The sequence below is a fragment of the Ascaphus truei genome, chromosome 5, assembly GCF_040206685.1.
Source record: "Ascaphus truei isolate aAscTru1 chromosome 5, aAscTru1.hap1, whole genome shotgun sequence".
In the NCBI taxonomy this organism is placed as follows: Eukaryota; Metazoa; Chordata; class Amphibia; order Anura; family Ascaphidae; genus Ascaphus; species Ascaphus truei.
The window spans coordinates 309107648-309121661 of record NC_134487.1 but is presented as its reverse complement, the minus strand read 5'-3'; the positions used below and the strand labels follow the sequence as shown (position 1 = coordinate 309121661).

Genomic DNA, 14014 nt, shown 5'->3' with positions numbered 1-14014 from the left:
AAATGAGCACACAGTGCCACCTTTTATCTCATGCTCACATTACATGAGCAACCCTTAGCTCAGTGCATGCCTGCTTTAAGACACAGCTTTTAAGCAAGGGCTTGGGGAGTAGATGCAAAAGGCCAGTAAAACCCACTCACAGACATGTTTCAACCTTGATGGGTATCATCAGTGTGAGGTTGATTGCTGGTATTTGCTCAAATGAGATAAGAGTCGGTAATTACAAGTATTGCTTTATGCTCTTACTGTGGAGGGTTTTAGTCGCTTTTTTTTACCCACCATAACCTTAATAAGTGTGGTGTATATATGTATATATATATATATATATATATATATATATATATATATATATATATATATATATAGTTAGTGTGTTGTGTATGTATGTGGTATGAGACGTAATAGTGAGTGTGAGTATGTATGTATGTGCGTACTATATATATATATATATTAGTGTGTGTGTCTTTATATATGCATGTATATATATATATATATATATATGTATGTGCGTATATAGAGAGTGTGAGTGTGGAAAAGGCGCATGAGTGTTGCTGAATTGTTTTTTCACCAAGTAATGTTGGAGGAAAATAACTATTTAAAAAAGTGGTATAAAAAGTTTGGCTGCTGAATGAGAGAAGGGAGGTGAAGGTATTATTGAAGAAGCCCTGTGGGGGATCCCTGTGCCATGTGGGGGATCCCTGTGCAATGTGGGGGGGAATCTGGGAGCCCTGTGGAGCTCTCTGGTGCCCTGTGGGGCTCTCTGGGGTGCCCTGTGGTGTCCCCCTGTGCAATGTGGGAGAGGTCTCCTGTGCAATGTGGGGGTCTCTGGTGCCCTGTGCCATGTGGGGGGTGTGCCCTGTGCCAATGTGGGGGGTGGGGGTCTCTGGTGCCCCTGTGCCATGTGGGGGGTCTCTGGTGCCCTTGTGCCATGTGGGGGTCTCTGCTGCCCTGTGCCATTGTGGGGGTCTCTGGTGCCCCACATATACAGAGGCTCTGGGGCTTTTCCTTCCCCCTTTCTTTCGGTTGTTTTTTCTTAATTTTATTTTGACATGTAATGCTTTTTAGAGGAGAACAGTAATAATAATATTAATATATATTTCTTACTCCATGGTGGTAACCCCATTTGCCTCGGGGTTTAGGGGAAGGTAGGGGACATGCCTCTTTGCAATGTCCTTTTTAACTCTTTCAGTGCTGGGGTTGGGTTGAATGATCTTGTCCATTTCTGGCCATTAGCACTGAGGGGCAACAAAAATCCCATTAGCAGCATTGAGTAGGGGGGGGTATGGGTGAGTAGGGGGGGATGGGTGAGTAGGGGGGGGATGGGTGTGAGTAGGGGGGGATTGGGTCCTTCCATGTGTTGGGTGGGGCTTCAGAGATTTCGCATTTCTAGGCCTTCCAGCATTCAATTGGTTAAACTGATCACTTCCAGGGCCACGTCCCGGAGTGGGCTCCTGGTATATACTATCGCCCCCTTGCCCCAGTCCTTAGGGCTCCTGGTATATATACTTGTCCACATTCTGGTGCCCCCCCCCCCCCCCCCGCCACGTCAGTGTGCTCGGCCCCTGATTTAACCCCCCCCCCGGTAGTGTGCTCGGCAGGGATGGTGGCCCGGGGGGGGGGGCGGCAGGGATGGGGCCCGGGGGGGGGGGCGGGCCAGGGATGGTGGCCCGGGGGGGGGGGGCGGCAGGGATGGTTGGCTTCGGGGGGGGGGGGCAGGGGATGGTGGCCCCGGGGGGGGGGGGGCGGCAGGGATGGTGGCCGGTGGGGGGGGGGGCCTCAGCATTTTTTCAGTATTTTTAAATAATATTGTGTGAGAATGTCGGAGTGAGAGAGAAATGGTTTCATGCTGCTCTGTGGGGACAGGTCCCGGGGGCCGGACACTAATCTGTGGGGACAGGTCCCGGGCCGGACACTAATAATAATAATAATGTCATTTATCTGAACCAGAAACGCTGCTCTATTTTAATATCATCCATTTCTTTTTCTTTCTTTCTTTCTCTCTCTCTCTCTCTCTCTCTCTCTCTCTCTCTCTCTCTCTCCTCTCTCTCTCTCTCTCTCTCTCTCTCTCTCTCTCTCTCTCTCTCTCCTCTCTCTCTCTCTCTCCTCTCTCTCTCTCTCTCTCTCTCTCTCTCTCTCTCTCTCTCTCTCTCTCTCTCTCCCTTCTCTATCTCTCCCCCTCTCCTTCTCTATCTCTCCCCCTCTCCCTTACTCTATCTCTCCCCTCCTCTCCCTTCTCTATCTCTCCCCCCTCTCCCTTCTCTATCTCTCTCCCCCCTCCCTTCTCTATCTCTCTCCCCCTCTCCCTTCTCTATCTCCCCCCCCTCCCTTCTCTATCTCTCTCCCCCCCTCCCTTCTCTATCTCTCTCCCCCTCTCCCTTCTCTATCTCTCTCCCCCCCCTCTCCCTTCTCTATCTCTCTCTCCCCCTCTCCCTTCTCTATCTCTCTCCCCCCCTCTCCCTTCTCTATCCCTCTCCCCCCCCTCCCTTCTCTATCCCTCTCCCCCCCCCTCCCTTCTCTATCCCTCTCCCCCCTCTCCCTTCTCTATCCTCTCCCCCCCTCTCCCTTCTCTATCTCTCCCCCCTCTCCCTTCTCTATCTCTCCTCCCCTCTCCCTTCTCTATCTCTCCTCCCATCTCCCTTCTCCCTCCTCCCTTCTCTATCTCTCCCCCTCCCTTCTCTCTTCCCCCCTCCCTTTTCTATCTTATCTCTCCCTCCTCTCTTTATCTCTCTCTCTGTGCTTCTGCTTTCTCTATCTTTCTCTCCCTTCTCTGCCCTCCCCCTCACTTTCTCCTTCTCTTTTGTTTATCTTTATGTTCCTTGTCTTTTTTGTTTTATTTCCCCCTTTCTATGTCTAGGTTTGTGAAGAACAGAAGTGTGAAGAGGAGGTTTTTCCCATTGGCTATGAACTATTTGGATAGATTTTTAGCAGTGGTCCCCACCAGAAAGTGCCATCTGCAGCTATTGGGAGCAGTTTGTATGTTCCTGGCATCAAAACTAAAAGAGACAATTCCTTTAACTGCAGAAAAACTTTGCATTTATACTGACAATTCCATCACACCCCAGGAGCTGCTGGTAAGCAGCCCGTTTCTTTAAATAAATATTTACACCCTTCCTTCCATGGGAAAGTTATTTCTGTTTAACTTCCAGGCACTCCTCTATCTAGGAAATCCTTTTGACTCCTTCTTTATAAAGTGTTGAACATGCTGTTTTCTTTTATAGTCTTTATAAAAGTGTGTAGTGTATTTGACATGAAATTAAGAATCAAACATATGTACAGTATGAGCGTATTTGCGCGTGCGCACACACACACACACACACACACACACACACTTTGCCATATACAGTTTGCAAGCTGTGCAAATAAACAGCCTTTTGTGTGTAAAAAAATTTGTGCTTTTTTTTTAAGCACTATCCTATTTAATGTATATAAAGAAGATAAAATAAATTCTGATTTGGTAACGCTTCTTTGAGGCTTTTTTCTGTGTCATTTCTGCCATCTAGTGGTAAATACCATATATTTGAGGTGAAGAGCCCAAAACTAGTCTTCTAAAACAATTTGTGTGAATTAAGGTTTTTCCTACTCCAACAATGCCTTGAGTTTAAGATAAAGGTTTTTGTCGTTGAAAGTAATGCAATATTTTAATTGCAAACCTAAAAACATTTGGATACATTTCTCCTTTTAATATCATGTAGACTAAAAACAAACCATCAATAGTTAACTTGAATATGCAAAGTTAATTGTTTGCATTGTAGTTTATGCTTCTTTTAATACGATGCACATTCAGCTGGAAACCAATCAATTTGTAAACCTTATTATTTCATGACTTGTCACGGCCTAGTAACTTTCTGGACTCCATTTTTGCCTTTGCATGGAAAAGTTGTGACTTTAGAAGAAAACTCCATTGAAGTCTATGAGACAGTCTTTCTGTAACATGCAAACCTAGCTGAGATGTTAACATGCAGGCCTAGCTGAACTGTCACATGCAGGCCTAGCTGAGCTGTCACATGCAGGCCTAGCTGAGCTGTCACATGCAGGCCTAGCTGAGCTGTCACATGCAGGCCTAGCTGAGCTGTCACATGCAGGCCTAGCTGAGCTGTCACATGCAGGCCTAGCTGAGCTGTCACATGCAGGCCTAGCTGAGCTGGCACATGCAGGCCTAGCTGAGCTGTCACATGATGGCCTAGCTGAGCTGTAACATGCAGGCCTAGCTGAGCTGTCACATGCAGGCCTAGCTGAGCTGTAACATGCAGACCTAGCTGAGCTGTCACATGCAGGCCTAGCTGAGCTGTCACATGCAGGCCTAGCTGAGCTGTCACATGCAGGCCTAGCTGAGCTGTCACATGCAGGCCTAGCTGAACAGTAACATGCAGGCCTAGACTAGCTGTAACATGCAGGCCTAGCTGAGCTGTCACATGCAGGCCTAGCGGAACTGTCACATGCAGGCCTAGATTAGCTGTAACATGCAGGCCTAGCTGAGCTGTCACATGCAGGCCTAGCTGAGCTGTAACATGCAGACCTAGCTGAGCTGTCACATGCAGGCCTAGCTGAGCTGTCACATGCAGGCCTAGCTGAGCTGTCACATGCAGGCCTAGCTGAGCTGTCACATGCAGGCTAGCTGAGCTGTAACATGCAGGCCTAGCTGAACAGTAACATGCAGGCCTAGATTAGCTGTAACATGCAGGCCTAGCTGAGCTGTCACATGCAGACCTAGCTGAGCTGTCACATGCAGGCCTAGCGGAACTGTCACATGCAGGCCTAGATTAGCTGTCACATGCAGGCTAGCTGAGCTGTCACATGCAGGCCTAGCGGAACTGTCACATGCAGGCCTAGCGGAACTGTCACATGCAGGCCTAGATTAGCTGTAACATGCAGGCCTAGCTGAGCTGTCACATGCAGGCCTAGCTGAACAGTAACATGCAGGCCTAGATTAGCTGTAACATGCAGGCCTAGCTGAGCTGTCACATACAAGTTGATGGAATCACTCAAATTGTAGGGTTACAGCACTAAGCAGATCTTTTGTAAGAAAAATGGTATCTGTTTTTTTTAGCCTGTATGTTGCAACAAATGATTACTATCACTGCCTATGTTATTTGACCATTTATCAAATTATATATTAAAGATGCACATTTTTGTTGCAATGGATAAATCGTGTGTTAAATCATGCAGTATATTTGAATATATTAATGGAATGTATATATGTATGTGTGTATATATGTATGTATGTATACACTTCATGCTACGTGGGACCTCTCTCTGCACTTCAGGCATTGAAGTGGTTATATTTTGTTATTTAACTAAGAATCAAACTTTTGCAGTTGTGGGTACAGTTTGTCAATTCAAAATGTCTGACTAGTATTGGAGTACAGTGACATTGGCCATATTTAGCTACAAGCCCTCCTTTCTGGGTGGGAGCCCTCCTTTCTGGGTGGGAATAAAGTGCTGGATACAGAAAGTGGGAAAAAGTAAAATTGGCAACAACTGAAGTCTCATTATCTACAGTGGAGTCTGGCATTTCCAGGGTATAGAAAAAAGTCAACAACTTCAAAGCTTGCAGTTCATGTTCAAAACAAATGTTTAAGCAAAAGCAATCTAACTGATATGATTACAGATGGAAGGAGAGAAAAGTGAAAGTCTTCTCAGACATGATTTTGCTTTGTTTCCCAGGAGTGGGAGCTGGCGGTGTTAGGGAAGTTGAAGTGGAATCTTGCTGCAGTGACGCCACACGATTTTATTGAACACATACTAAGAAAGCTGCCTCTGCCTAAAGACAAGTTGCTTTTGATCCGGAAGCATGCACAGACGTTTATTGCCCTTTGTGCCACAGGTATGGGAAGTGTATCTCTGCCGGCTGCCTTTTACAAGAGCTGTTGTACATTCTTTATCTGATTGCAGAGAAATGAAAATATTCCAGTTGAGAATACCAGATAATGTAACTTAAAGACAATGTATAAGGATAGGTGTGGTAGGGAGCTGCATATGCTGTGCACCACACCTTTCCTTATAATAATCACAGAGCACTGGGTTGCGGCATTCCTGATATTTTAACCCATGTACTGCTGGCTGGGCCACAGTATTTTATGTAGAACAAACAAGAAAGAGTCCCCTGCAGGCTGCTTTTCACTTCTCTAGCAGGTAAGAATACACTCTGGATTAATCCTTTCGTGGCCAAGCTCATTTTTAAACGTTTGATATATTTTTGTTTAATCATGATTCCTGTGAGAGACTTTCTATGTATCTACGAAATGTATATCTAGGTGGGGGGGATTCAGCACAAGTTGATATTTTGGATGGATTATATATCATATGAACAAAATGTTTCATAAATAAGGAACATTTCTCTTTATTTTATGCATATCGTCCCAGAATAAAAAAAAAGTAATCCTTTCATTAAAATGAATAGTTGATTTTATTGCCCCTGGTTCCATAATTGCACTCATACAGATACGTATTGTTTTAAATATTTTTAGGGGCCAATACAGACTTTAAATTAGCCAAACTGTTTACACCTGAGTGTTTCATATCCAAATTGTAAGCGGTGCAAACCATTACTCGTCGGGCAGACAACTACCGCCTAGCATAAAATACCCCCACAAAAGTATATATTTTCTGAAAATATATGCCCCAAGGAATTCAAGCATAGGTACTATATTCTTCCTAGGAATCTTTTTTTTATTTTTTATATATATATATAATGTACATTTATGACAAATATCAAGAGCACGGACTTCAGACAGCATCAAAATGTGAGCGCATTGATGCAAAACGTCTATACAGGTGAGGCGGCCGGTATTGCTACCACTGACTGGCGAGATACAGGGGGGGACACCCAGCACGCCAGGGGGGCAGACGCCATTGCTATGGCATTAGCTGCACATGAAAAAGGCGCAGGGGCGCTAATGCTACGATAACGCCTGCTACACCTGTAGGTTTATACACGGTTTCTACCAATAGAAGTCACAAAGTAGTAGAGTTGTATAAGGCTCTTCACACTTAATTTTTTACTGGCTGAATGCAAAAGGTACATGTCATCATTGGCAGGGTATCCGTCTAGTATAAAAATACCCCAATGTCCCCAGTGTCCATGTCTCAAAGAATTGAAACACGGATAACCTGGCTTTTCCCAATTTGTGACTGGTAATCTTTATTGAAAAGGGTTTACATTTCTAAGAAAGATGACTTCAATAGGGAATTTCGTTGGAAAACGGTCCGCTTCTGCCTATATAGAATAATCCCCTAAATGTTTCCGCCCTGGCTTCCTGTAGAGATGTGTGAACTTAAAACTTTGTTTCCATTGAAACAGGCGAAGCAAATCTCGGTAGTTTGGCTAGGGTTGCCAGGTTGCTTGTCCAAAAATACTGGACACCCCCCCCCCCCCCCCAGAACACATAAAAAATACCCCCACGCCCCCAATTACATTTAAAAAAATACCTCCACATCTCCCAAATACATTTAAAAAATACCCCCAGCTCCCCCCAAATACATTTAAAAAATACCCCCAGCTCCCCCCAAATACATTTAAAAAATACCCCCAGCTCCCCCCAAATACATTTAAAAAATACCCCCAGCTCCCCCCAAATACACATAAAAAATACCCCCACCTCCCCAATACATTTAAAATATACCCCCATATATATATATATGACAAAAACACAAAATCCGCAGCACTCAAAAATAGTATCCAAATACAAAAAGTTTAATCCAACATCACAAGCATCAGGGAAATCAGGAAAAATGGAGTGACATTTCTGACCTCCCTCCATAGGGGGGGAGAAAGGATCGGGAGTGTCTATTTTTGTTACTGGATGGTGCAGTCGCAGTCACAGGAGTGTCACAGGCGCGTCAGAGGCGCATCACAGTCACAGGCGCATCACAGTCACAGGCGCATCACAGTCACAGGCGCATCACAGTTACTGGCGCATCACAGTCACAGGCGCATCACAGTCACAGGCGCATCACAGTCACAGGCGCATCACAGACACAGGCGCATCACAGTTACTGGCGCATCAAAGTCACTGGCGCATCACAGTCACTGGCGCATCACAGTCACAGGCTCATCACAGACACAGGCGCATCACAGTTACTGGCGCATCACAGTCACAGGCGCATCACAGTCACAGGCGCATCACAGTCACAGGCGCATCACAGTCACAGGCGCATCACAGACACAGGCGCATCACAGTTACTGGCGCATCAAAGTCACTGGCGCATCACAGTCACTGGCGCATCACAGTCACAGGCGCATCACAGACACAAGCGCATCACAGACACAGGCGCATCACAGTCACTGGCGCATCACAGTCACAGACGCATCACAGTCACTGGCGCATCATAGTCACTGGCGCGTCACAGGAGCATCACAGGCGCATCACAGTCACTGGCGCATCACAGTCACAGGCGCATCACAGACACAAGCGCATCACAGACACAGGCGCATCACAGTCACAGGCGCATCACAGTCACTGGCGCATCATAGTCACTGGCGCGTCACAGGAGCATCACAGGCGCATCACAGTCACTGGCGCATCACAGACACAAGCGCATCACAGACACAGGCGCATCACAGTTACTGGCGCATCACAGTCACTGGCGCATCACAGTCACAGGCGCATCACAGACACAAGCGCATCACAGACACAGGCGCATCACAGTCACTGGCGCATCACAGTCACAGGCGCATCACAGTCACAGGCGCATCACAGTCACTGGCGCATCACAGTCACTGGCGCATCACAGACACAGGCGCATCACAGTCACTGGCGCATCACAGTCACAGGCGCATCACAGACACAAGCGCATCACAGACACAGGCGCATCACAGTCACTGGCGCATCACAGTCACAGGCGCATCACAGTCACAGGCGCATCACAGTCACTGGCGCATCACAGTCACAGGCGCATCACAGTCACAGGCGCATCACAGTCACAGGCGCATCACAGTCACTGGCGCATCACAGTCACTGGTGCATCATAGTCACTGACGCGTCACAGGAGCATCACAGTCACTGGCGCATCACAGTCACAGGCGCATCACAGTCACAGGCGCATCACAGACACAAGCGCATCACAGTCACTGGCGCATCACAGTCACTGGCGCATCACAGTCACAGGCGCATCAAAGTCACTGGTGCATCACAGTCACTGGCGCATCACAGTCACTGGCGCATCACAGTCACAGGCGCATCACAGTCACTGGCGCATCACAGTCACTGGCGCATCACAGTCACTGGCGCATCACAGTCACTGGCGCATCACAGTCACTGGCGCATCACAGTCACTGGCGCATCACAGACACAGGCGCATCACAGTCACAGGCGCATCACAGTCACAGGCGCATCACAGTCACTGGTGCATCACAGTCACAGGCGCATCACAGACACAGGCGCATCACAGTCACAGGCGCATCACAGTCACAGGCGCATCACAGTCACAGGCGCATCACAGTCACTGGCGCATCATAGTCACTGGCGCGTCACAGGAGCATCACAGGCGCGTCACAGGAGCGTCACAGTCACAGACACAGGAGCATCACAGTCACAGGCGCATCACAGTCACAGGCGCATCACAGTCACTGGCGCATCACATTCACTGGCGCATCACAGTCACTGGCGCATCACAGTCACTGGCGCATCACAGACACAGGCGCATCACAGACACAGGCGCATCACAGTCACTGGCGCATCACAGTCACTGGCGCATCACAGTCACAGGCGCATCACAGTCACAGGCGCATCACAGTCACTGGCGCATCACAGTCACAGGCGCATCACAGTCACTGGCGCATCACAGTCACTGGCGCGTCACAGGAGCATCACAGTCACAGGAGCATCACAGGCGCAGTCGCAGGCTGTTCTGTCACCCCACAGGAGTCACATATTGTAAGGTCATTGGCTTATGTTGCTGTGCTGAGCTGCTTGTTCCTACATTGAACACGTTCAGGGCCATATATAGTAAGCAGTGTATTACAATAGGTGCCTTCGGCACCGGAAGACACTTCACAACCCGTGCCAGTAATTGGACTCCGGCGCCAGAATGTGTGTTATGGAGTAGTAATGCTAAGTAAATGTGGGCCTAAGACGGTCATTCATATCCTTTCTATAAAGCCCAGGTGTTCCTATCAGGGCAGCTGTGCCCCCGTACAAGCCAAAATCCCCTCTTGGCTCCACAATAAGACTCTTTTACATGGAGTTTGAGACGCTTTCTGCTGAGACCTGTGTGTTTTAGCGCTGTGATATTCCTGGTGAAGGCGGCGCCTTGATCTGGTTCTGATATCTCCTAAAAGGAATGGATTGAACTTTCAGAGAAGATGCTTTAGTGTCAGCACGTTGTCTCTTTTCCAGTTATAGTTTTAGTGGTTTCATAAAACAAATATGGACTGGGTGATTTGTCTTGTACTGGGAAATATGCCCACTGCAAAGGAATAATGGCTTCCAGCAGAATATCTGATTACAGGAACTCGTAGGAATAAAAGTAACAGAAACGTAGCTTGTCACTGCTTATAGGGATGCTACAGTATATGATTACAGGCAGTCCTCGGTTATCCGACACAATGCGTTACTCAAAATGGCGTCGGATAGCGAAGCGTCGTAAAGCGAATCACTTTTTCCCATAGGAACACTGTCTAAATGAAAGGTTCCGTTCCTGAAGGCATTTTTAACACTAAAATACACCAAATATTTTACGCAGGCAATAAGATATGCAGCACACACATAAATTATGATGTAAAGATTCTATTTATTAAATCCAGAACTGAATAATAAAACTGTTAGACATGTTTAAGGGCCTAAATACACAACTATACCTTCACACGGACTCATCTGTATCATTTCCCCGACTGCAGCCTTCTGATTGACATAACTTTGCAAAGCGTTGTAAGAGCGTCGGATAAGCCATTTTGGCGTCGTAAAACTGCCCACAGGGATGCATTGGACAGCGTCGGATAAGCCATTCGTCGTAAAACGAAGACTTACTGTATAACAAACCATGTGTCATTTCTGACTGATAATTATGTTGCAATCAAAATGTGGATTAACAACCAGTTAACTAACTATAGATGAGGACAATGAAATGAACTAGAGATGTTTTGTGTGAAGTTATGCGTAATAAGTATAAGGATGAACATTCAGGGGCAAAATATTACAGGCTGTTGACTCCCTATGGTGATTTAACAACTAGCCAATATATTTGCTAGGTAAAGCACACAGGCACTAGAGATGCCTTTAATCCTGGTACCGTGGCTCACCATTTATTCATTTGTTAACCACAAGGCCACTTCTTTGTAACAGAGTATTATTGAAACTGAATCCAATCATAATTTAGTGTTAGGTTAGGTGGAACAATTCTCCAATGAGTATACATTGAATTAGATGCACCTCTGTTCCCTTGGAGGTTCCAGAATGACATTTTAACAGGTTAAATTAAGTAAGTACACGCTTGGGTAGCAATTACTCTTACATGTATAAATGCAGTTTGTATTTTGCTGTTAAGTTAAAAGATGTACGTATTGAAGATCTGGACATTTGTGCAGTAGTGATAAAGGGGAGGAGTGCTCTGCTGTTTCTCGTGAATGAATGATATTGGCATTTTTTGCACAATACATATGTGAATACTGCCTGAAGTTAATGTTGAACTTTTTTATGGTTGCTCACGTTTTGCCCGGCTCTTTGCACTCCCTAACTATTAACCTGTTTTATAATGCTGTTATCCTAGACCTGTAAAAGACAGATTACCTGTGCATTTATATATGTGCATGTTAAAAAATGCCACTTGTGATTTTACTGCATTTCGGTCCTGTTGCTTGAGGTATATTAGGCTCCTGCACATCTAGATTCTATAGTGTCAATTATATGGTGTCTCCCACACACTCGTGTTGCTTGTTTTAGGTCCTGATGAAGGTTTTTAGTATGAAACCAAAACGTTGATTTTTTTCAAATAAATATGTAAGTTCTTTCTGATTATTTTGTTGTCTGGGACATGCTTTCCCCATGTTGTGCGTATTGTGCTGTATACACAGGCGGTGCACCCGTGCCATCTCTGTTTCTACCTTTCTTTAAAAAAACAAGTTGAGTGTGCAAGGGTGTATATTATTCTTCCCACTCATTTGTCACATCATTTTGGTGAGACTTAAATTGAGTCTTGCGTATTAATTCTGGGATCATTACATTGAAATGTCCTATTTATGAACCTGCACACATTGCTCATTTGGGCGAGTATGCAAATATTCCTATAGCAGGGTAGCTAAGAGCTGGATTTGGGAGATAGAAACATGAATCCAGTTTCTGATAATCATTGAGTGTTTGAAAAAGATCTCTGTATTTTGTAGTTGTTTTCAGCTAGACACTGTAATTCGAATTATTTCAGGTGATTTGCAGACTGTGTGCAGACAGTAATTCTTTGTAATTAAAACGAGATCGGCGCACACACAGGTAAGCCCACCTGCGGCTCACCTCCGGTCTTTTAATGAGCTGCTGTTGTCTTGTTGCAATTCACAAGTTACAGCTTCAAAAGATACAGAACAGCACAGTGAGCGAAGAGGCGTGTAATGATAGGGATATCAGGCATATCCTATTTAACACTTAACACAAACTAGGTGTACTCCTGTTTCTGTGTGTCCCGATTTCAGCAAATGGCTTCTGTTAGTGACTGTTTTATTTCTTGTGTTTTATGATTAATATAAACTTTTTTAAGGCATATACTGGTATCTGTTCCTTTCAGGTACAAATGGTGAAGCTGGGTTGCAATCTTAAACTAGTGTCTGGTTGACATAAATGGTGGTTGCAGGAAGTAATAAATTGAGAGTTACTTCTCGTAGCTACACCAGGCAATGCAACTACTGAAGGCAACAGATTGTTTAACAATGATGTACACTTGGTGATGGAGACGAAACCAGGTTTGTAGCACTGCTCCGACACATCTCACAGATTGTGACAAGGAGCATTAAGCACCTACAGTATTTTCTGCTTGTGGGAGACCCCTGGGTGACTGCCTCATTACATTGATATCTATATCCCTCTGCAAAGTCGCTCCTGCATCAAAGAAATGAAAAGTACATGTTTCCTAAACGATAATAATAATGATAAAAAAAACACAATTTAATCCAGTCAAAAGTGTAGGAAAAGTGACTGCAATGTAGAATATGTATATATGAACGTACATTTCATTTGATCTTTTCAAAGAAAAATATATGCTTTTACTATGACTTGATTAACTTGAAATGTAATAATCTTTGTTTCCTCTGAAAGGAAAGGTGTGATCTAGTGCTAACTAAACTTGCAACTTCTTTTATTAGTTATATTAGTCAACCTACTGAACAAAACCCAGACACATAATTACTCATGCTTTTTCCTGGAGTTCTCTGAGATGTTACATTGCTAAGTGAAAATTATGTGCTATGTGTGTTAGATGTGCTGTAGTTGTGTCTCGGATGTAGTCTGCGTTATGTGCTGTGTGTGTTAGATGTGCTGTAGTTGTGTCTCGGATGTAGTCTGCGTTATGTGCTGTGTGTGTTAGATGTGCTGTAGTTGTGTCTCGGATGTAGTCTGCGTTATGTGCTGTGTGTGTTAGATGTGCTGTAGTTGTGTCTCGGATGTAGTCTGCGTTATGTGCTGTGTGTGTTAGATGTGCTGCAGTTGTGTCTCGGATGTAGTCTGCGTTATGTGCTGTGTGTGTTAGATGTGCTGTAGTTGTGTCTCGGATGTAGTCTGCGTTATGTGTTGTGTGTTAGATGTGCTGTAGTTGTGTTCCAGATGTAGTCTGCGTTATGTGCTGTGTGTGTTAGATGTGCTGTAGTTGTGTCTCGGATGTAGTCTGCGTTATGTGCTGTGTGTGTTAGATGCGCTGTAGTTGTGTCTCGGATGTAGTCTGCGTTATGTGCTGTGTGTGTTAGATGTGCTGTAGTTGTGTCTCGGATGTAGTCTGCGTTATGTGCTGTGTGTGTTAGATGTGCTGTAGTTGTGTCTCGGATGTAGTCTGCGTTATGTGCCGTGTGTGTTAGATGTGCTGTAGTTGTGTCTCGGAT

The 14014-nt window shown here is 45.3% G+C and overlaps 1 protein-coding gene across 1 annotated transcript in view; it reads left to right on the top strand.

Moving 5' to 3' along the window:
• The window catches only part of CCND2 (cyclin D2), a 69581-nt gene that overhangs the window by 3952 nt on the left and 51615 nt on the right, over window positions 1-14014 (top strand). Inside the window, 3 exon segments of the mRNA XM_075603084.1 lie at window positions 2855-2887; window positions 2889-3071; window positions 5665-5824. Coding sequence (XP_075459199.1) covers window positions 2855-2887; window positions 2889-3071; window positions 5665-5824 — 376 coding nt within the window.